General features: G+C 42.4%; 1 protein-coding gene across 1 annotated transcript in view; it reads left to right on the forward strand.

Moving 5' to 3' along the window:
• BOD1L1 (biorientation of chromosomes in cell division 1 like 1) overlaps positions 1–17419 on the forward strand; it is a 40781-nt gene extending 23362 nt beyond the window's left edge. Inside the window, exons 13-25 of the mRNA XM_082238498.1 lie at positions 5664–5737; positions 6070–6154; positions 6333–6412; positions 7229–7313; positions 8761–8828; positions 9580–9655; positions 9734–9768; positions 11202–11250; positions 12166–12194; positions 13033–13117; positions 13539–13737; positions 15871–16011; positions 16107–17419. Coding sequence (XP_082094624.1) covers positions 5664–5737; positions 6070–6154; positions 6333–6412; positions 7229–7313; positions 8761–8828; positions 9580–9655; positions 9734–9768; positions 11202–11250; positions 12166–12194; positions 13033–13117; positions 13539–13737; positions 15871–16011; positions 16107–16215 — 1115 coding nt within the window. The 3' untranslated portion in view covers positions 16216–17419. The remainder of the gene's footprint in view (positions 1–5663; positions 5738–6069; positions 6155–6332; positions 6413–7228; positions 7314–8760; positions 8829–9579; positions 9656–9733; positions 9769–11201; positions 11251–12165; positions 12195–13032; positions 13118–13538; positions 13738–15870; positions 16012–16106) is intronic.
• Positions 17420–23094: the final 5675 nt, after the last annotated feature.

The raw sequence follows: 23094 nt of genomic DNA on the forward strand, positions 1-23094 counted from the left end.
AGCCTGAGCACCATGCAAGATGCCGTGTACACAATCCACTAATTGCAATATCAGGACCAAAAAAAAAACAAGTGACTGGAATTCAAGACCAGTTCTGCTGCAGCTGTTGAAACCAAGCTGCCATTTGACAGAGGAAAGGGGTCAGCCATGCAAAAAAAGGCTGCCACTACAATCACTACTAGTTTGCCCTCTGCATTAACATCAGAACTTTGTGAGCTCTCTAGCCTGTCTCAAGCCTAGCTCTTTTCTCAACGAGAGATCCCCACATTTTGTTGAATGGCTGTGGCTGCTGACCCATATTTGGATGCCTCTTTCCCCAAGTCATTCTGCTATATGCAGCGTGGGGGCCCCTGTTGCTATTTCTCCCTCATTTAATGACTCGGCAATAATACAATGAAGCAGAGGCAGCAGTGAACAATCGTTGAATGTTGCTGGTAGGTGACGTGTTGTGCCTCAGAGGCTCCACAGCATGGCCACGGCCCTATAGATGCCCACATCGTGGTGATAGAAGTAGCAGAGGCCAGCAAAGGTGAGCGCTGAGAGCAGGTAGAGGCCAGTGTTGGCCAGTTTAATAGATGTCTCTCCATGGACATAGTCAGTTACTGTTTGCCCAAGGCCCCAGTGACCGTGGAGTGTGAGAGTGTCAGCCAACGAGTAGTCCATGGCTGGTCCAGGATACAGGTAAGCTGCAGGCAGGAGCCCAAGCAGGAGGTCACTGACTGCTCACTCACCAGTCCGGTGCAGAGAGGCAGCCTTGGAACCAGCAACTCCCCGCCGTGGGGTCTGCCCAGCCCCACCCGCAACAGCCCCGCCACCATCTTGCACCGTTTGCCGTCCAGATCTATCAGATGTTATACAAGGTCAGGCAGTTGACAGGTGGGTGTCAGAAGCAGCCCCCAGAAGGCTGAACAAAAGTGGTTCCCCACCCTTGCCATAGTGTTATATGTACTAAACTGAACTAAAAGTAAATGTCTGAAAAACTATTCCGCTGCACTAGCTGTTTCAGCATTGGAGAGAGAGATCTTAAATCCTCATTTTAGTTGAGGCCCCCACCCCCATCCTTTCAGTTTAAGTAAATTTAGTGTAACTCAAATTTAACCCTTGTGAGGGTTGTATACAGCGAAGTAGTTCCATCAGTACAAGGACTTCCGGCTGTGCAATGGAATGTCCCCTCCCTCTCCCTGTGTGCCCCCTAAATCTGTTCTGGGTGTTTCCCCCACCCTCAAGTGCAAATTTGGGAAGGGTGCAGAGAGGCCATGGGTACAGGGTGTTTTTGTGCATATGGAACTACTGCCTTGGTAAAGTATTTCACAGTTTCTAAGATATTTACAAGGGAGTCCTTTTGCTTTGATATGTAATTCTTGTTATATAAGGCAAATGTTAAATTTGCAAAACTTTTATTAGAGACATTTTTAGAGCACTCCCTCTGCTTTGTTTGAGATTATTCTACCTAGGTAAAAGGAAGTTGTTTATAAAATAATCATGTCTTCTGTCAGGGCTGAGTGTGCACAGCAGACAGTGAATTTCATAGTTTGAAACTGCAAGGAATGTAAACACCCCATTGCTGTTTGAGAAACTAAGATCCAACTCTGTCTTTGACAGTATATTTAACAACTGAAATGTTCTCTTGTAGTTTAATGTAGTATCAATGAAAGGAACCGTGTACGTGTTTTCAGTGGTTTAGAGAAAGAGCATTGTTTTTGGAAGGGGTTTTTGGATTAATACCAGTAGCTAGCTATAGTCTACGTTTACAATAGGAAGTTTCAGTAAATCAGAATTTTAAACATTTTAAAGTTGGAATAAGCAACTGGGAGGCACAGGCTTCCTGCCTATTGCTCAGCATAATCCTTCAACCCCAAGAGGCCTCTCTCTCTGCAGTGCCTGGGAGCGAGCAGCCGACCTGCATAAGAAAGAGAGGGCTCTTTGAAAGCCTTTGCTGCTGCTCATGATGGAAAGGAGGGGTTGAGGAGCCCTTTTGCTGTCTCCTGACTGCTGGAAAGTGAGTCAAGACAGGGAACAGGCTAGAGGCTTATGCATATCTGACACTTGAATCCCTTTCCTGACAAGTGACATCGGAAGAGGAAACCTGGTTGGTAGCCTCTGCATTACTGTATTGCAATGTGAAAGAATTAGAATTGGTACTACGGGATGCTGCCCGTGAAGTGGCCAATTTGGATATTGGGTGGGGGTGGGGGTGCAAACTGTTATAAAGCAGGAGAAAAAGCAGATTCCTGAGCACAGAACATAGCTGCTCTAGTCCCAGAAAGGTTTCCTCTGAAATAAGGCTAACCTGTAAATAATAACTTTGACCAAACTGCGGGAGGCCGTGGAAGACAGGAGTGCCTGGCGTGCTCTGGTCCATGGGGTCACAAAGAGTCGGACACGACTAACGACTAAACAACAACAACATAAATAATAGCATAATGGGGGGTTGATTTTTTAGTGGGAGCATTTCAGTACTGCTGCTGAAATCCACACGAGCAAATTTATATCTAATGGGGATAAAATGCATATGCATTGGGATGCAGTAGGCCAGGCATGGCCAAATTTGGCCCTCCAGCTGTTTTGGGACTACAACTCCCATCATCCCTAGCTAACAGGACCAGTCGTCAGGGATGATGAGAATTGTAGTCCCAAAACATCTGGAGGGCCAAGTTTGGCCATGCCTGCAGTAGGCACAGCACCTCTGAACTGAAGCCCATGGATTGGGGTGGGGAGGTGAGTAGTACGGTCTGCCTGAGGACTGCTTCCTGTGCCCTTGCATAGAAATATTATTTTTCTGTACAAGTTTCTAGCTCAGGGGTCAGCAACCTTTTTCAGCTGTGGGCCAGCGAAATTACAGGAATATCAGCTTATTGTCAATAATTGGGAAAATATATGCACGGTTCTTGTTAACTAAGCTTACTAAGTGGGCCGAAGAGAACAACCTGATTGGGCCTGAACAAGCTGGTTTTAGATCGAATCAGTCAGCGGTCGATCATGTCTTAGTTTTATACCACCTTGCCCGGAAATATTCCGCCCCAAATAGAGGCCAACTTTGTGCGGCCTTTATTGATTTAAAGGCTGCTTTTGACAGCATCCCCAGAGGACTACTTTGGGGGAAATTAGCACGATGGGGAATAGACAAAAGACTTTTGTGGCTAATAACTAAACTGCATGACGGATCGGCCGCTAGGGTTAGAATCACTCCGGCAGGCGACCTCTCAAAGCCAGTAACCATCAATAGAGGTGTTCGTCAAGGATGTATCCTTGCTCCGACCCTTTTTAATCTATTTATAAGCGATATGAGGGTGCCTCTGATAGATTCTCAAGAGATGATCCATGCCCCCCGTCTTGCCCAATATCGTTGCCCCCTTCTACTCTACGCAGATGACGCAGTGATCCTATCTTTTTCAAGAGTTGGCCTTAGGAGGGCCTTAAAAATTTTTGATGCTTACTGCAAATCAAATTTTCTTACAATTAATCACGCAAAGTCCAAAGTCCTAATTTTCACCAAGAGTCGAAAAACCTATAATTGGAGAATAGACGGGAAAGCCATAGACCAAGTTTTTAAATTTCAATACTTGGGTGTCCTCCTCCAACACAACATGGGCTGGAAGGTCCATCTTGCATATGTATTAAATAGAGCTAAAGCCCTTTCCTTTGCGCTACTGCGTTTTTTCTTTTCAGATGGGGCTTTCCATATTCCATCAGTGTTAAAAGTTTTCAAGGCAAAGGTGATTGCAACAATAGCATATGCAATCCCAATATGGGGGTCCTTTGTTAATCTAACCCAGTTGGAGGTAATCCAAAACCAACTGCTAAGAAGGTTGCTAAAACTACCCAGGTGTGTAGGCAATACAGCTATACGACTCGAACTAAATGTGACATCTCTAGAAACTACACTATGGAAATGCATCCTCTGTTACTGGTTGGCATTATGGCATAAACTCCCATATCTCCACCTGATACAGTGTCTCTGGAGAGATTACTTCCCTAGCCCTTGGGCAAAAATAATACATGGGAAACTTGTGTCCTTAGGACTATCTCCATCTGAACTATTAAAATTGGATTTAATTTCTGCCAAGAGAATTATAACTCACAGATTAGAGGAGATCGATTTACAATTTAATATTGCGACAGGTGGTGGCACCTGTTCGCCGATAAACCTTGGCTTAACACCACCAACGAAACTCCCAGCTTATTTAACTACCTTATCTGTGGTGACGCACAGGTATGCCTTTATAAAGGCTAGATTCAATGTTTTCCCATCAAATGTGTTGGGTAACAGACTCTCCAACGGACAGATCTCACTCCTCTGTGACTGTAAAAGTGGATCTATAGAATCGTTATACCATATAATCTTCTGTTGTCCATTACATTCGGCTCCACGGTCCAAGTTTCTGGCCCCATATTTATCAAGAATTGCTGACAGTCCTCAGGAAGCCCAAATAATATACTTATTAAACGACGAAGACTCAAGTAGATCCCTTGCAGTCGCTAGATACCTGATTAATGTCTTATTTCATAAGAGGAGAAATGGATCACTGTATGACTCTGACAGCTTAGCCAAACTTAAGAACCATCAATAAGTGCCAGAACTAAGACGCATATCCCCGAGGGATTTGAATTACGGTTGACACAGAGGGAGCTTATTGTATATAGTGTTTACTTAATTGAAGTAAAATTGGTTTTATATGGGTGTTTTAACTTGGAATTGTTTTAAATTGTTTGTTTATGGAAATCTTGATGTATTGTTTTAGATATGGGCCTATGGCCGTAATAAATCAAATCTGAATCTGTGGGCCAGTCCACCGTCCCTCAGACCATGTGGTAGGCCGGACTATATTTTGAAGAAAAAATATGAACGAATTCCTATGCCCCACAAAGAACCCAGAGAAGCATTTTAAATAAAAGCACACATTCTGCTCATGTAAAAACATGCTGATACCCAGACCGTCTGTGGGCCAGATTGAGAAGGCGATTGGGCTGCATCCAGCCCACGGGCCTCAGGTTGCCTGCCCTGTTCTAGCTGAAACTTGTTTGCATAGTTCTGAGAACACTTCATAGTAGTTCTTAAAATCCATCTTGAACTTGTGGTTAACATACTGTTAAGGAAATGTGGGTATAAATCAGGAAGTCACCACTTTAAATCTCCTATCTGCCAGAAGTCACTAGGAAGCTGTCTACATCTACAATATAGAGATAATTGGTTGACCTTACAGATTCATGAAATGATTGTCACGGGGCTGCCAGGGAACGCCTTTGAGGAGCGGAAACAGTCAGAGGGAGATAGAGAGTAAGTGACGGATGGGAAAGAGGGAGAGAGCCCGGAGGCAGGAAGGCTCTCCAATGCTGAAGCAGAGCCCCAGCACCGCACAGGAAGCCTAAGCCTGTGCCTGTGCCGTCTGCACAGGAAAGGAGAGGGGTAAAACGCAGGGATCAGAGACGTCCCCACCTTTTCTGTTGGAGGAGAAGCCGGAGAAGACCACTCCCCGAATCTGAACCGGACAATTCAGACGCATGATTGTAATGTGCTGCTTGTACATATGTAAACTGTAAATATCTCTCTGAGTGAGCAGAGGGTGCTTATTGAGAAGAGCATATACAAGCCATCACATTGAGACACTGCTTTGTAAAGCATTTTGAATGAATTAATAGTCCTTTTTTCTGCCTTTTTTTAGCACTTGAAACAACAGATACTTCAGTCGTAACAGAAGCAGTAGGAGTCCAAGTTTCTAGAGAGAAATCATTAGAGGTTTGCATTTCTTTCTTGTTTTACTTTTCTTTATTGAAGTTTTTTCCCCCTTTTTTTTAAAAAAAAAGATTACAGCTTTTAGGAGCCTGCCTATCAAAGGCATGATTTCTATATTGGGATAGCTAAATGAAACCGCCTTGTATCGCTCTTAATAGCAGACAATGGAGGCAAGCAACCAGGGACAGCTGTAACTTTGACGCTCTGCTTGGCATCTTCCCTGATGCATCTTGGCTGGCTGCTGTTCAGAACAGAATCCTGGACTAGTTCCACTTTCAGTCTTGATCCAACATAGAAATATTTACTTTCTCATCTATTTCCTCTCCTCCTCTTAGTTGCAGGTAGAAATACCTGATCAGAAGGAAGAGAGCTTCATGCCAGAAACAGACAGACATCCTGGTATCGAAGAGGGTGAATCAGGTAGTTTACAAATAAACTCTCCTACCTTGTTGTCTCTGGCAAACATTTGACTAGTTTGCATGGGATGGTTTGCAGGCCAATCTGATTTAGAAAAAAAATACGTACAAGGTTTCAGCACTCATTATCCTAAGTCTTCAGAAAATGTTTTTTTTAAAAAAGGGTTAAATTTATTTTGCAGATCATGGTCCAGTGTGTCAGATTTTGGAAAAAGAAGCTGAAGAGAGCCAGTATTTTGAAGCCAGAGCAGAATCTAATACGGTATACTTTAAATCTGTTTTCAGATATATTACTTCTCAACATACTGCTTGAAATGCTTGCTCAAAGTCAACACAGCCCTAGCCACATTCCCCATAACAGGGGCAACAGCATCCATTAATTCTCATTACTGTCAATGCAATCAGTCGTGGAACGTAGGATCGAAAATGTAACAAAACAACAACATAAGCACTTCTCAGAGAATCTCTCGTCCCTTATAGACAGCTGCTTGTTGTAGCTTTCCTCAAAGTAAATTGCAAATGAGCTTCCTAGAAGACAGTTTTACCTTCAGCCTTTTCCGTGACGTCTCTTTTCAAGCCAGCTTTAGGATCGTAGTTCGGATTGACATATTTACTGACAGATGAGCATTTTCTTTAAATTCTTTCATGATTTATAGTAGTTTCAGAGATAATTAAAGACAGTGCAGCTGGCATTTTCTCTGGAGATTAATTTTCATGGTGCTTGGGCAAGCTATAGTTTCTCCCACTCCAGTCGCTCACCCATCTGATAGGCTTTCTCGGTTCCACATCAGCGAACAATCCATCCAGAGCATGTAGGAGGAATTAATCCCATATTGCATGTGTTACGCAGAGATAAGAATGACAGATAAACTTTGCTGTCAAGTCACCACTTAATTACACCTTTTGGAAGCTTTTTGGAAGGAGGTGTGGCTCCTCCTCAGAAGCGGCTTATCAGTTATTTCTGTCAGAATAATTTACGTAACTAGTTGTGGTGGCAACCTTTAAATGTAGTAGTTCACAATGCCGTTCTGTTAGTACTACAGCACACAATATTTTAACATGTTTTATAATTTCATAGGAAACAACTTCCAGAGACTCAGAAGATACCCTTGAAGGTGATGCCAAGTCTCTGCAACCTTCATCAGAAACTGTAGAAGGAAAAGGTAACATCAGAGTTACAGAATTTTCCTGAAAGGGTTAAAAGACACCTTTCATTTTTGGGGAGGGACCAATGAAAGCCTTTGTTGGTGTTGGGTTGGCAACCCCAGTTCTTTTCTCTTTTTTCCCCAATTAATTTTTATAAGTTTTCCAAATTTTTAACAAATTAATTCAAATTTGACACAAATGTAAAAGTTGACCTCTACCCCCCCTTGCAAGATGCAACTTTTCCCTCTCTCCTTTGCTACTCACAGCAAAATACTTTTTCTTAATTTCTAATACTTTTCCATCCATTCCTATTTCCATCAACTGTGCCTGTTCAATTCCTGCTTAAACTTTTCTCTGACTATTTTCCTAATTAATCAAATAGAGTTAATCTTCCTTTATCAATCCATATAAATCATTAATCATAATTTTAAATCATATTTCTTCCAATATAACTTTACACAATATGTCTTTGCACATTTGCAACATTCTAATTAACAGTACTCAAGTTTTACAGACTCCAGAAACATCTCCTGGTCTATCTTGTTATGCAGTTCCCTTTTCAGAAAACAGACAACCCCAGCTCCAAAGAGCCTCCTTCCTGCTGGATGGAGAATAGTCTACCCATGTCTGGACCACAGTCTAGTGAATAAGTAGAACTGCTGCTCCTGTGTACAGTCAAACCTCAGTTTTCGGACATCTCGGCTGCCAAACATTTTGGAAGCCAAACACCAAAAACCCGGAAGTGAATGCTTCCATTTTCTAATGCCCCTCAAAAGCCAAACAGCTTCCAAGGCATGTTTCTCAATTTTCCCCACTGAACTTGCTGGCGTCCCTTTGAGCCTCGGTTTTCAAATGTTTTGGAAGTCGAATGGACATCCGGAACGGATTACGTTGGAAAACTGAGGTTCCACTGTATTAAGCAAATATCCTGTTCCTTTGCATACCTACCCCATAGAACAGGAGTAGGCAACCTAAAGGCCGGGGGCTGGATGCAGCCCATTTGCCTTCTCAATCCAGCCCCCGGACAGTTCGGGAATCAGCGTGTTTTTACATGAGTAGAATGTGTCCTTTTATTTAAAATGCATCTCTGGGTTCTTTGTGGGGCATAGGAATTCGTTCATTCCCCCCCCCTCCCTGCATATATATATAGTCCAGCCCCCCACATGGTCTGAGGGGTGGTGGACCGGCCCACGGCTGAAAAAGGTTGCTGATCCCTGCCATAGAAGCACAGGTGTATGCAGCGATACATGATGCAGCAAACTGTAGGATAGGTTATAGCAGCTGCATATTCGTTGATGTTTATCTAGATTGTCAAAGAAGTCGAAATGATGGGGTGTGCTGCAAGTGAAAACCAGGCGATGTACAATTCAGAGGAAGTCACTGGTTTAAGCAATTGCTCAAAAATGATGGTGGGGATTTAATTTGTGGGGTTTTTTTTAAATTAAAAAACGTTTTTTCCTGCAGATGAGATTGTTGGTAAAGCGGATATTTGTGAAAAGTCAGATGAGAAATCCAGTGTAAATCCTGTTGAGGCAAGTAACATGGCCTATTCTGATAGTTATTTGAAAGTATACTTTCCTGATGGATGGATGGATGGATGGTGAAGGGAAGAGAAGGGAAGATCTCCCAGGATGGGAGGCTGGGAGAATAAAAGGAGGAGAGAATTTGCTGAATTTTGAGGGAAGTACCCAGTAAGTCTAGTTGCTTAAACCAGAACTGATTCTGTATTCTGTATATATTCTGAAGTGCATGTTGGAATGGTCGTGAGCACTTTTATCTGGAAAGTGCCTCACTAATTGGTCCCAGCAGGCTACTGGGGGCTGTAATAAACTGCAAACCACTCAAAATAGCTCCACTGGTTGACCTTCACACAAATACTAAGTAATTATTATCGTTGTGAATAACGTTGGTGCACACCGGAGCTTATAAATGGTTTAACTTTCCTTGGCTATTAAGAATCCATCCCAGCCATGGTTTTGATTTCAATGGGAGAGGAGACTTTAGCGGATTTTTAACTCTCCACTGAAATAGCGAAACTTAAAAGAAATGTTTGACTTAACCTATGGTGTGTGAGAGAGGTTGGGAAAGACACGCTATCATAATGTGACTATAATGTGAAGAATCACTATTTCTGGACATGTTGTATTAGTTTTGTGGGCACTAGTCAGTGAAAGCTTACACAGCAATAAATTGGTTAGTCCTTTAATGTAACACAAAACTCTTTGTTCATAATCCAGTTGCCTTAGTGGACACCTTGAGTTGACTTAAACAACTTTTGTTTAGGAAAAAAAGCAAGTACCAGTTAAGCGGAAAAGAGGAAGACCCCGTAAATATCCTATTGAAATAATGGCACTGCTTGGTAAGTACAGAGCTGCGTCACCATGGAAAATGTACTTCAGCATTTCATTAAACTCAGAAGGTTTATTTTTCCTTTCAGGTCAAGTTTCAGAAGCTGACTCAAGAACTGGAAATGTAAGCATTTGGATGGATATTCTGTTTGGATGCTCACATATTGTGGGATTGCTGGCTCTCTGTGGAACACTGTTTTATACTTTTTTTCAATTGCAATAACACAACATTGGCCAGGATCCCGTGGGCTATTAAGCTGGTTCCCTGAGCTCAAGGCATTACCCTTGTTTTCTCCCACACTATAGCGGATTATTTTTTAAATGGAAGGGACCTTCAAAAAGAGTTGTGATATTCAGGTAACTCAAGATTTCCAGTGGGTTGGTGCAGATTTTCTTTTTTTGTCACCTGCCTTGGAGGTCTGTTGTCCAACCAGGAAGGCAGCATATTAATTGACAACCTGGACAATTTTGTATTTTCTTCATGCTATTATTTTTATATCCCTCACTTTCTCCCAAAGGCACCCAACACATCAGTAACAATATCATTAAAAACAGTTGAAAAGCAATGAGGTTCTCTCACTCCATTATTTCAGGGTTGCCAGTATCTTTCATCCACCAAATGGCTGGGTAAACAGGAATGTTTTTAAATTCCTCCTGAAAGCCAGTAATGAGGGAGAAGAAGAAACCTCACTAGGCGGGGCAGTCCACAAATGGGCACTGACATGGTCACCCCCAGTGGAGGCACCAACGCCGTGTTTGCCTGTTTGCCATAAGGCATACCATCTCTGTGGGAGGAAGGCATAACTGCTACTGCATAAAAGAACTGTTAAACTGGGGGTATGAATTGACCCAAAACATGTCAACTACTGGATCACTGCAGCACTTAGTGATTGGCAGCTGAACGTGAGAGCTTCATTGAAAGCAGTGGTTTTAAAATGTTTGCCAGCTCACAGAAAAGTCAGCTGTAGATTTCATGGCAAAGCCAGGTTTGTTGTTGTGTGATCTGAGAAATGGTCTTGAGTTGTAAAATGTACTGCATATTAGATTTTTGCGAGTCTTTGGACCGTAACAAAGAATGTGCGTGTGCATATTAGATTATTTTGTTTTTATTTGCATTAACTGAAGAAACAGTATAGCCCTCTTCAGGACTTATCATCTTAAGAGAGAACGCATGTAGAGATTAAATTCAAATATGCACCATTCACCCTGCGCCCACCCACAGGCACCTGAGTTTTTTGGCACTTTCACACAGTAGAGAGCCTTGCATATCTACGGAAGCCACTCATGGGACTAGGAATCCTGATCTTCCAGGGTTCCCACTCTTGCAAGGAGCCTCCATAGATCTGCAAAGCTCTGTGCTGCAGAAATGCACTGTCAATGTCTGAAGGAGTCGGGAGACGTGTGGCTTCATTTGGGGTGGGGGAAACATCTGTCCTCACAACTCCATTCAGTGGGTGTTTTCTCTTCGGGTGATAAGACCTAAACAAGGCCTGAACGTGTTTTAATTTTTCTAATCCTGCACTATAGAAATATACTGCTATTTTTGTTTTTAATTAGATGCAGCAGTCTTCAGGTTCTAGCAGTAGACAGATGATTACTCCAAAAGGTAATTATTCAAAAAAAAATCTCTTTGGAAAGGAAGAAAGAGTGGAAAGGATGAGGTGCATCTGTAACTCAGCCATTTTTCTTTAAAGAGTTACTACTCCAAAAATTCAGATCTAGCCTTATACAGTGGTACCTCTGGTTACGAACTTAATTCGTTCCAGAGGTCCGTTCTTAAGCTGAAACCGTTCTTCTCCTGAGGCATGCTTTCTCTAATGGGGCCTTCCCCCGCTCGCGTACGTCCGGCACGCAATTTCCGTTCGTATCCTGGGGCAAAGTTCGCAACCAGGAACAACTACTTCCGCATAACCGCATAACCTGAAGCGTTCATAACCAGAGGTACCACTGTATAAACTCTTGTGGGTCTACAAAACAATGGTGCATGCAAAGACCTTCCCCCATCTATTTCAAAGATGAGTAAAACACTTTGTCCAGCTTCCAAGTGGACTGATTTCAGTGGCATTGACATGGATGCCAGAGATTTCTCACTTCTGTGAGTAGGGCAGTTTAGGGTGCTTGGGTCAAATGGCAAAGTAACCACTGTGACTCACTGCTTCATACACTGTTCCAGTAAGATTTTGAAGCGAAGCAACTGCATGGTTTACTCAGGCTGCTGGCATGGGAAGTAACCAATTGCATCCACCTTTTTACCAGACTGTAGCATTTACAACTAACATCAAGCATTTCAAAATCCTGAGCTGCCTTCCGTTTGCCATTGGTGGACATCTCTGCCAGAAATAACTTAATTTTTGCTTTATTATGCTGTGGCGAATTTTAGAAAGAAATCCTTTTTTAAAAGTTCCTTGGTCATTTAAGTTTAATTTAAACTTCATACGAAAAATGACGGTTATAACAGTTGGTGTGTTCAGAGTTGCAGTTTATGTAGAGTTCTTAACACATTTTTTTCTTCCTTTTTTAGTCAAAGGTTCATTGAATGAGAGACACAAAGTAAGTTCAAGATCTTTTAGTGCAATTTGTTTTCCACTTTGATCCTAAAAATGTTTGATTTTTGTGGACCATTGATCCATAAAATGAAAGCAATAATCAATGTACTGTACTATAAAATAAATAAGACAGTATTGTAGATGAAAAAAATTTAAATTGCAATTTTTTCTTACCTGCACTGATGATAGTCATTGTTTGGATGGGGGGCTTTTATTCATTTCCGCAGTCACACAATCAATCAGTAGTTGAACTGGGTTCCACACAGTCACAAAAACAAATTAACCAAAAAAGCCTCAAAACTCAAAATAAATAGCAAAAACAAAAGCGCCAAATTTAATCCATTCCGGCAGTGTGTTTGACTTGTTAAATGTTCAAAAACCAAGGCGCAGCTTCTGATTGGTGCAGGCGCCCCAGAAACAATAGCCGACAGCCGCATTAGATGTTTGGCTTCCGAAAAACGTTTGCAAATCAGAACGCTTCCTTCCGGGTTTTTGGCATTTGGGAACCAAGGCGTTTGAGTACCAAGGTACCACTGTATGCCTTACTATACACATGATCATGGGTAGCAGTCATTCAGCAGTTTGTCATCTATGAGCTTTTCTAATTCTTAAAAAAACCCAATTAAAAATCCGCATCTTGTTGCATGTTTCCCCTAAGTGACGTGTGTATTTTGTGAACAAGTACATAAGTAGAGTGTGCTGCAATATGTTCCTCTCCTCTCCGTACTGTCAGTAAATTTATAAGCCCTCTTATGAGTTCCCCTTGTCTTTTTTTTTCTCAGCCAGAAGCCCTGTGTGCTTTCAATTTCTTTACTGTTTCCCCCTTTACTTCCAACTATTAGGAAGCTAAAGAAGGGGAGGCAGAGGTGGCCGTGCGTCGAAGGGGAAGGAAGCCCAAGCGACCTCTAATTCCACCAGAGGAAACAGGTAAAACATGGAGGTTCTGTTTCTCTTAACTTTTTCTATTGTTTAAGGTGCATGTTAGCTTATACAAATATCAGTTTTATTATCCTTTATTCATCGAGGGGAAAATCATTGGGTTATGGCTAAAGTAAATATTATGGGGAAATGTGCAAATTGCTGTAATCTCATGTCAGGAATGGTACATCCCAGCTGCTTCCCTACAACCTCTTGGGTTTTCTATGAATTCTGGCTGTGAACTAAAGAAGTAAACTATTGTAAATGTTTTTGGAGAGATTTTAAACAAGTATGCATTAAAATGCTACGGAAATGGAAAATTACTTACTCCACTCACGGGGTCCATTTAGAATTCACCTTCTAAAGTAAGTATCCATATCCCTTCTGGAGGCTTGGGTGGAAATTTGAGTGTGTTTATAAAATTTTGTAGGGAAGGACACACTTGAGCCAGACAAAAAACGTCAGAAACTAACACTTGCTGTTGAAGAGGAGACAAAAGACAAAGATGAAAAGGATGAAAACAAGGAGAGTGGCGATAACGGAGGGGAGGACAGTGACAACAGCGATGATGCTGACGAAATGCATTCAGGGGCCACAACACGGTCAGCCTCAAGATTGGAAGCACAAAGGTAACGTGGGCTCTGCAGAGACTTGGGCAGTGGGCTAGATGCGTCACCAAGCACGGAGGGCTGTGGTGGGGATGGAAGAAGTCCAGAGCGCCAGTGGATGAGCAGACACAACCTTGTACTTCTTTGAATCCTGGCCTCTGACTCCAGTCATTAATGAATCCATCCCAAATCCAGCTCTGCCTCATCTTTCTGTATAAAAATATAATAAAGGCATTTCGTTTGTGATCCCTACCTACCAAAACTTTTGCTCAGCTGTTGCTTATGGAAAAAATGATGAGACTTTCTATATATTCCATATTCATACTTTTATTTTATTGCTAAATTACTCTAGCCAACCTGCTTCTTCAGGAAGCAAATTTGTCTTACAACCTTCCCTCCCTTGGTGATCTCTTAGCATCTTGGGTGCATATATTTTTACAGTTAAGTGGTGTATAATTTTTTTGAAATAAATGTATTCTAGACCCATGAAGGCTTCACGTCTAGCAATCCAAACTTTATTGCAGAAACTGACTCCCTGGGTAGGAGTCAGAGAGGTTTTGCCACATTATTAGTATTTGACTAATAATGTGTCTCTTTCCCCACCTCTGTGTCTCACTCACATGTGTGGATGCACACACTGGAGGATACAGTAGCTAAGGGACCCAAGGGCCATCTAGTATTTGACTAATAATGTGTCTCTTTCCCCACCTCTGTGTCTCACTCACATGTGTGGATGCACACACTGGAGGATACAGTAGCTAAGGGACCCAAGGGCCATCTAGTCCAACCCCCTGCAATGCAGGAATCTCTACCAAAGCATGCATAACAGATGGCCATCCAATCTCTGCTTAAAAAACCTCCAATGAATGAGAGCCCCCCCACCTCCCGAGAGAGTTCGTTCCACTTTCAAACAGTGCTCACCATCAGAAAGTTCTTCCTGCTGTTTAGTTAGAATCTCCTTTTCTTATAACTTGAAGCCATTGGTTTGGGGTCCTGCCCTCCAGGGCAGGAGAAAACAAGCTTTGTTCCATCCTTTATGTGACAGCCCTTGATTAGAGGAGACTGAGAGGAGATATGATCGCCATCTTCAAATATATCAAAGCTAAACATACTCAGCTCCATCAACCATTCCTCATAAGGCTTTATCAGCAGTTCCACATTAAAATCATTCCTACTCCACAGTAGGAATGGACCATGTTGTATAATAGGAAATGTCTATAACAAAACTCTGATGGCAGTTCTGTTAGGCCAAAAGAAAAGGCCTGGAGATCACATCTTTTGCACCTGAAGGTCTCAGGCCCAGTCCCCAGCAGCTTCAATTAAAAGGATCTCTAGCAACAAGGCTTACAAAGTCACGATCATCATTTTATTTGTATGCCATATTTCCATAGTTAAAACCATGCTCAAGGCAGCTTACAACAGGAAAATATTTACAGTTACAAAAGGAGTCATAAACAATAAACAAAAAACATCAAAAAGTACACAATAAAACCGAGCCATTTCCACATAAATCATCAGGTCTAAAAATAAAGATACTAAAAATAATATCAATAACAGCAACAGAAGCCCCCTAAACAATACCCCAGCCCAACAGTCTGTTCAGCAGACTCAGCTTTTGCAGCTGGAGTCAGTCCGGGCCCTGCCTTCCCAGGCCAGGTGGCAAACGGGCCAGCAAGGCAGGAATCCGGTCTTCCAGGACTTATAGCCAAGATGGTCAGCTCAGCTCAGACCTGAGAGAGTCAGTGCGTGCACTGAGTTAAATGAACGAGTGGACGGAATCTGTTTAAGGCAGCTTCCTATGTTAGCATAAGGGACCAATTTAGAAGCAGTGGGCTGTGCAAGCTCAACTCTGCCTGCCTGCCACTTCCCCACTCTAAACCACCCCCACCCCTGCTGTTTCTCCCTCTGCTAGGATTCAGGTCCTTGCTTGTGATCGAAACAGAGACTTAGCAGTCCGACTGGCACATTTAACTTCAGAAAGCAGAATACCTCAATCCCAACATGAGACTGCCGAGTATTGCTACTTGCTTTTGAATGGCCAGTGTAAGAGTGTCTCTGAAAGCATAGATTCATTTTTAATTTTTGTGCTACTTTATTATGTTTGCTAGGTAACCCGTACTGTTTACATATGCTTATCTGTGCTCATTTTTTCAGAAAGCAGCCCAGCAAGCCCACAACACGAGCTGCATCTAAAAATCAAAGCCCTGGTGCAGGTCCTCCTCCAAACCATCGAAAGTTAGCAGGGAGAAAGCAGTCACCTGCCGTTTCAAAATCCAATAAATCTCCTGGGTCACAGTAAGTATGGAAATGAAAGCCACTTCTAGCTTGTGAATATCTCTACGCCGTCTTCTCCAGAGTAATTTCACCGTGCTTTTTGGTTTGTTTTTCAGTTCAAGGTTACAGCCCACCAAGCGCAAAAGAGAAGCCAGTCCCATGGTGTCGCCTAAGAAAAGTCACCAGAGGGGCGATGAACCTGAGGCGAAGAAGTCCAAGCGATAGTTTTGCCCCACGCCAGACAAATGGGGAAGGGAAAACAAACAAACTCTCCTCTGCTTCTTTGTAAAACAAAGAGGCTTTGCATGTGCTTGTTTCCAAGGTATAACGTGTTACCTATGTAACATATTTAAACAGCTTTATACACTATTTGTTTATGCAGAAGTCTATAAGCATTGCAAAAGTTGACTTTGAACCTCAAGTAGAGATGGTCGAGAGTGACTCGCTGATGCTTCCAATCTGCTCATCACCAGTGGCCTCTTAATGACACCCTTTGTACATAAGCCACATATTTTAAAGAAGAATGTATTTTACTGCGTATGAACTTAATCAAACATCAAGGACTGTTCTGTGGGCTGTTCTGATGTTATCTTACCTTGGTCATTTTAACTGGATTCTTAAATGTTGTGCAGCCATCATTAGCATTGTCTAGGACGCGGGAAGGGACTCCTTTTCAGTGAACTCAACAAATCTCTGATTAACTGGCAGAGTACTTTCCTGCATGTATTCAAGTCAAGTAGAATTAGTATAAGGAGGAGACTTTACTTTCTTTCCTCACACTCGTGGCTTTCTGTATGGTAAAATTTTAAAAACTGCATTTACAGTGCTTAGTAAATGCACCCTATTCACTTGGGAATATATTATCATCTGTAAATTTTATCCCAGCGTCAAAGTAGTTAGAGTTCATTCAGATAGAACTAGACCCCTTCAGCTGAAACAGTGGAAACTGTCTCATTTTGAAGCTTCTAAATGTTTTTCTCTCAGTATTTCTCTTTTTCAATTGAAACACTGAAATTAAAGTATCACCTTCAGGATTTAAAGATCTTCACCATTTATCTCACACTTTATATACTAGTATTAAAAGAGAATGTAGCGCCTGGCCCTGCTGCCAGAATCATTAGTATACTTACATTTTACTCTCACAAGAACAAATCTTCAAGTTTGGTTTCATGTAAAGTTTTGGGGGTTTTTTTTAATTATTATCAGAATTTGTCTCTTGCAAGGATGTGGTAAGTTGCCAAATAACCTGAGATTATTTTAAAATGTTCATATTCATGTTTTATAACCAAATTCAGCATTCTATGTTTTTTTAATTTGTTTTCTTTTTGTTTTGGGGACTTTTATTGTTGTAATGTGATTTTTTCTGTCAAATATTCTACTTTGTTTCTTACTGAATTTTTATATATAAATTATAAAACGTTTCCCAAAACTAGAGTCCTGTATTTTTTTTAAGTCGCTAGATTAACTTTTTCAATGGGTAGGAAAATTTTGTTATGTTCAAAGGACACGATCCAAAGGACATTTAACTCTCTTTAAAATTGGGAAATTGAGAAGTACAAGGTGTTCCCTCCTCAGTTGAAATCACAGGAACTCAGTGGCACTTAGTGTTGGATGGGTTGTGCCCTTAATGTGTAGATTATTGTAAACTAAATGCACAAACAGAAGAGAACAGAGAGCATCATGGTCATAGATTCTTCGGCACTGTTAATAAAAAAAATGGCAGATAAAGATGATTAGTGACATTATGGGGAGCAGCTACAAGTTTCATCCTCCATCTCAGACTAAGACAGTCCTCCAGTTTTCAGCTTGGCTTTATCTATCACTCCCCCTGCCAATCCTTTGATTGGTTCAGATGCTAGGAGATCCTCCACACACCAGTTTGGGGGAAGTAACATCTGACCCAGCATATTTCTGAGCACTGTTTCCTGGTGCCGACATATACATGCACATGCAAAGCAAGTACAAAGCCACAAAGTAACCCTGCCCCCAGTAAGACGGGGAAATGAGCACACCAGCTACCCAGGTGAGCTTCACTAAGTGAGCTTTATCTTCTCTTGCCTACTGGCCTGCTGTTTCTTGTTCTTCTGCTGAAACTCCAGGTGCCTAAGTTGTTTGGCCTCTTAGAGATGACCTAGAGCTGCTGCATGCTCCTGTCTCTTGGGACAGGGCACTCAAATGCTGCTTTGTATGGCAGGATTTGGGCTGGTTCTGATGCAAGTCAGCACAGAGACTCGAGCAGTAAAGTTGATTCTTTATTCAAGGAAATACAAACAGAGAAACCTAGGGGCAAGACTGACCCCAGTAAAGCAGTTGCCAGAACTGACGATCTGTGCCTCTCACTTCCCCCTAAGTCTCCTCCCCGGCCGGCTGTTTCCCCAGCAGTCTTGAGCTCCATTGGGAAGGAGGGCCCTGTGCTCTTTGCTCTGCTACATGCACTGACCTGTGTTTTCTTGGAGACAAGGGAGGAGGGAATCTGAATACAGTATGACCCACAGGCTCCTGTGAATCTGTTGCAGCTTCAGTCTCCACCTTCTCAGCTGCCTATCCTACATCTGCAGTGCTTTCTGCCTCTGGGATGGGATTAGCCAGAGAAAGCAGGGGCTGGGGGTGGGCAAATGCAGTGGTCCTGGGTAAAAGGCTGTATGGTATGAGAGGGGCAAACCCAGCAAGGGGCACACTGCACAGTTGGGGGTTGTGCCATATGTGGCCGCTAGCCAGAGGAGTTGTGATTGATGTATTAGCCAGCCCTCAGGCCTGACAATACTTCTTTTGAATGCCAGGTTGGTTTTAAATAAGAGCGCTCTCATTCATGATTTGATTGTGGTTAAGGAGACTGACCTGGTATGTGTTACTGAGGCCTGGGTGGGTAAGCAGGGTGGGGTTTGTGGGGAATTAAATACACGAATCCCTGTGGACCCACATGTGTGGGAGAACAAAAAAATGTCTGGGTCCCTGCACACAGGGAGCCCCAGTAGCAGAGTATTAAACACACAAAAATAAGCAGTACAGTGAAGTGTTAAGAATGCAGGTTGTTAAACCTTTCTATCCCATTCAGCTGCACACAGCAGCCAACCCCTTTCCACCCCTCTTGCAATGAGCAGGCCACACACTGTTAAGTAAATTTAAAATGCTTTACTTACAGATTCAACGTCTCAGTCATGCAGTAGCAAGGAGAAACACAGGCAAAGTTCTACTGGGTAGAAAAATACAGTATACAGCTCCAGACACATGCTCTAAGCTTGGATTACATGATGCAGAAAGTGAGAGAGGAATGAGAAAGGCTTCACTTCCTCCCTCTCTGGAGGAGAGGGAACATGACTTAGTTGAGTCTTTCTAGCAATAAACTCTGTGGTCCTTAACCCCTTCACGCACTAATTAGCAGTCCTGCATAGTTATGTTTGACTGCAATCTCCCACAAGGTTGGCCTTGCTCAGCTGTGCCTCCTCAGGTTACTCAGTCCTTCATCAGAGCAGGCTTGAGGGTTGGAGGGGTTGGGAGTTGCTGTAGTCTGTAGGAAATTCATCTCTCTCCAGGCTTTCTGTCCACTTGAGTGGGCATCTAGCGTGTCTGTAACTGGTGCTGGGGAATATGAACTGATTAGGGATTCTGCTGGTTTACCTGTGACTTAAAGGCACACAGACCTTTGTGGCTCTGGTGTGTTACAGTGAAGGAGAATGAAAAATAAAGCATTAACAATACCCAGCTTCCCCCCCCCCAACAATGAGGGGGTGGTTTTTTGCTGTTATTGTGTTGCTTACTTATCTCAAAAAGGCACTTGAGTTGAATTTTTGGTAACATGTAAACAGGCAAAGTTCATTTTGGGGAATCCACCGCTGACAAACAATTGGGAGAAGAGGCAGGAGGGCCTTCCTGGCAGGAGCCATGGATAGCAGGAGTGGAGCCAGGTGAAACTCGGCACTCAGGGAAGTAACTGACTCCCAGGTCAGCCGCAACTGAGCAGGCCTTCAGACAGTTACTGACAGGGATGAGTTTCCACCTCCAGTTTTGAACATTCCACAGAAGCAGCAACCAAGGCCTACAAGGAAATCACTTTAATGGCCCACCATTTTGCATGAAGTTCAATTAATTGGCTAATCAGTTAAAAGGCGGATCAACTTAAAAAGAGATCACCAGACTTACTTTGAAGTATCTTGACTTGGGTCCTCTATACCCCATGCACCTATCCTGCAGAGGAAACAGTTTAGCCAGAACCTGCCTTTCAACACCGTTGAGAAAATTAGTTGAAAGGACTGGTTATCCAAGCTCAGACATATGTATCGCATCACTTAAACAGTGCAGGCAATCTACATTTCCTTCTTTCTTTTTTTCAGTCCCAGGTGCCAGGAAGCAATTGAACACTACAGGGGAATGCCAGATCAATTAGGTTTTGAGTTTTATTGTGACTTGTCACACATGTGATGCAGTAATTTCTCTCTAAATGTCAAAGCTCGTTAATGTGAGTGAGGAAGAAGAAATATAGGAAAGGGGTAATGGTTAACAATCACATGCGTAATAGTCTGTCACCATTTTCAAGTCTAAAAAAAATAATTCTGGCTCAATGCCCCAAGAAAGCAGAAAGCTGGAAGATTTTCTTTTGAGACAATGATGTCTTTAAATATAAACACAAGTGCAGAATGCTTGAGTAACGGAATCCTTATTTAATTCAGTTCTCCCAGTAATGAGACTAAATTGGTTATTTGAATCTTTTTTTAAAAAAAGGGAAAGGCTTGTTTGCTGGTGACAAAAATTATTCTGAGACATGAACCCCACACACTCACCCATGGGTGATATAATATGAGTCTAGGAAAGGAAAGTCGGTTGTCCTCCTTTTATCACCCTGCCGGGGTGTGGAAACTGAGTGGAGTATGTTTTACGAAGAAACCCTACAGACCGAGTTTGGGCTGCTTTTCTGAAATCAGAATGTGATGCCTCTCCTCTGCAGCGTGTCACTTTTCTCTCTGACCAGTCTCTCTCCCCCTCCTCCTCCTCCTCCTCCCTGCCCGCCTTTCCCCTTCTTGGACTCTTCCCTCCGTCTGTCATTTCCCTCTGGAAAGCTCCCTTCTGCTGAGTCCCATATTTCATTCCCTGGCAGCCTCCACTTCCCCTCTACAACCTCTCTTAGCTTGCTGCTAAGTTCTCCTCCCCATTCCTTACCTGCTTGCTCTCTCCTCCCTCCTCACCTAGGCCTTTCGGCATTCCCTGCCCTGGCAGCATGGCCAATGGCTACTGCCAACTAGAAGAGACAAAACTGTATGGACTCGTCTGACACAAAGCATGGTAGCTTCATATGAAACATAGAAAACACACTCAGAATATGAAGGTGTTGAAAACCACCACAATGCTGATGATTCACCTCTGGGAAATGCATCTTTCTGACAATGATGATGTGTGCTCCACTCTCCTGGTATGCCCCATGGAGGAACCTACGGTCTGCAAATAATAACATCCTGAAGGTCCCAGGCTACAGAGAGGTTAGGCTGGCCTCAACTAGAGCCAGGGCTTTCTCGGCTGCGGCTCCAATCTGGTGGAACGCTCTGTCACAAGAGACAAGGGCCCTGCGGGACCTGACATCTTTCCGCAGGGCCTGCAAGACACAGTTGTTCCACCAGGTCTTTGGTCAGGGCGCAGCCTGACTCCCTCCTCTGGCAACCTGCACAGAATTTTGCTTAACGGTTGCCATCAATTTGATTTTAATTAATTTTTATAATGAAATGTCTTTAGAATGTTGGATTATTTGATTGTTTGATTATTTGATTGTTGTTAGTCGCCCAGAGCCCGGCTTCGGCTGGGGAGGGCGGGATATAAATTATTATTATTATTATTATTATTATTATTATTATTATTATTATTATCCAAATGGCCATCTATAGGCAACTTCCTTTAATCAGATTTCAGTAGGAACGGTTGAAGAGAATGGAAGGGGAGAGGGAGCTGAAAAAGAAGAGTGTTAAAGCGGAATTACAGGGCTGGCTGGCTGGGATATATTTCAGTATCCTAAGTGCCAGAACCCAATCTTTAGCTCCAGATATGAGGTTACAAAAATGTCTTTTATTTTGCTTCCCAGCAGCTGTGGCTTTAAGCTTTTAAAGATGACAAAACAGTTTTATCCAGCACAGTCAGCAAAATTCAGACATTTATTTCCCTGAGGTTGTAAACCTCTATAAAGAATGTTTGTATTTGAGTCCCCAGCTCTTAAATGAACATGGATCTTTTCCCTAAAAAAATAAGGAAAATAAGAAGAGAAAGATTGAAATCCTGATATTCTAATCATTCAAAGACAGGGAACAATCCAGTACTTTCAAGTGTCATTAGTGTCAGTGGGAGAAAATGAAGGATTCTCTTTACGGCTTCTGCACGGTAAGAGCTCTGACTCTGGACAGCTGAGATCCATGGCTGATTCAGTCATCTCTGTCTTTCTTAAAATAAGGGATTTATGGGTGGTCAGTATTTAGATCAGTTGAACCACAGTGGAACCACCCTTGTCCTGTTTTACGCAGATATTCCATCAGTTCTTCTTTGGACTGTCATATTACACACCAGCAGTCATTCTACTCTAATAGGCTGGCTACCTGAGATGCTTGTTTTATAACCCACCCACCCTTTATTGAATATTTCAGTCCCAGAGTGTTTCCCTTCCATCTGGACTGTTATAAGAAATGTAGCTGTAACTATGAAATGGGTGCTTTTTCTCTCCCTCCATCTCTTCTGCCTTTTGTCTTGCATATTTCAGACTGTAAACCTGAAAGTAGAGACTTTTTAAATTGAGCCACTCTGCTTGCTTTTTCACCTGTAGAGTAGGGTAAAAATCATTTAAATTACAGCTTTCTAGGAGATGGTGTTCCTAGAAATTAATTTAACAACAAAACAAGCTTTGATACTGTTCCCTTCACTAGCGTTACTGGGGATATTAGATGGCCAAATGGAAGCAGATTGGATAGAGAATTGGTTCTATCTCTGTTGTTAGCTGCCAGGATGGTTCTATTAAGAAAAATGAAATATTTAGAGGAGTTAAATAAGGATTTATGGTGCAGTCAAATCGGATGCATAGTGATTGCTGAAAAATTAAGGTATAGTAGAAGATGAACAAACAAATATTTATTGAAT

The sequence above is a fragment of the Podarcis vaucheri genome (assembly GCF_965113315.1).
Source record: "Podarcis vaucheri genome assembly, chromosome: 9".
Lineage (NCBI taxonomy): Eukaryota > Metazoa > Chordata > Lepidosauria > Squamata > Lacertidae > Podarcis > Podarcis vaucheri.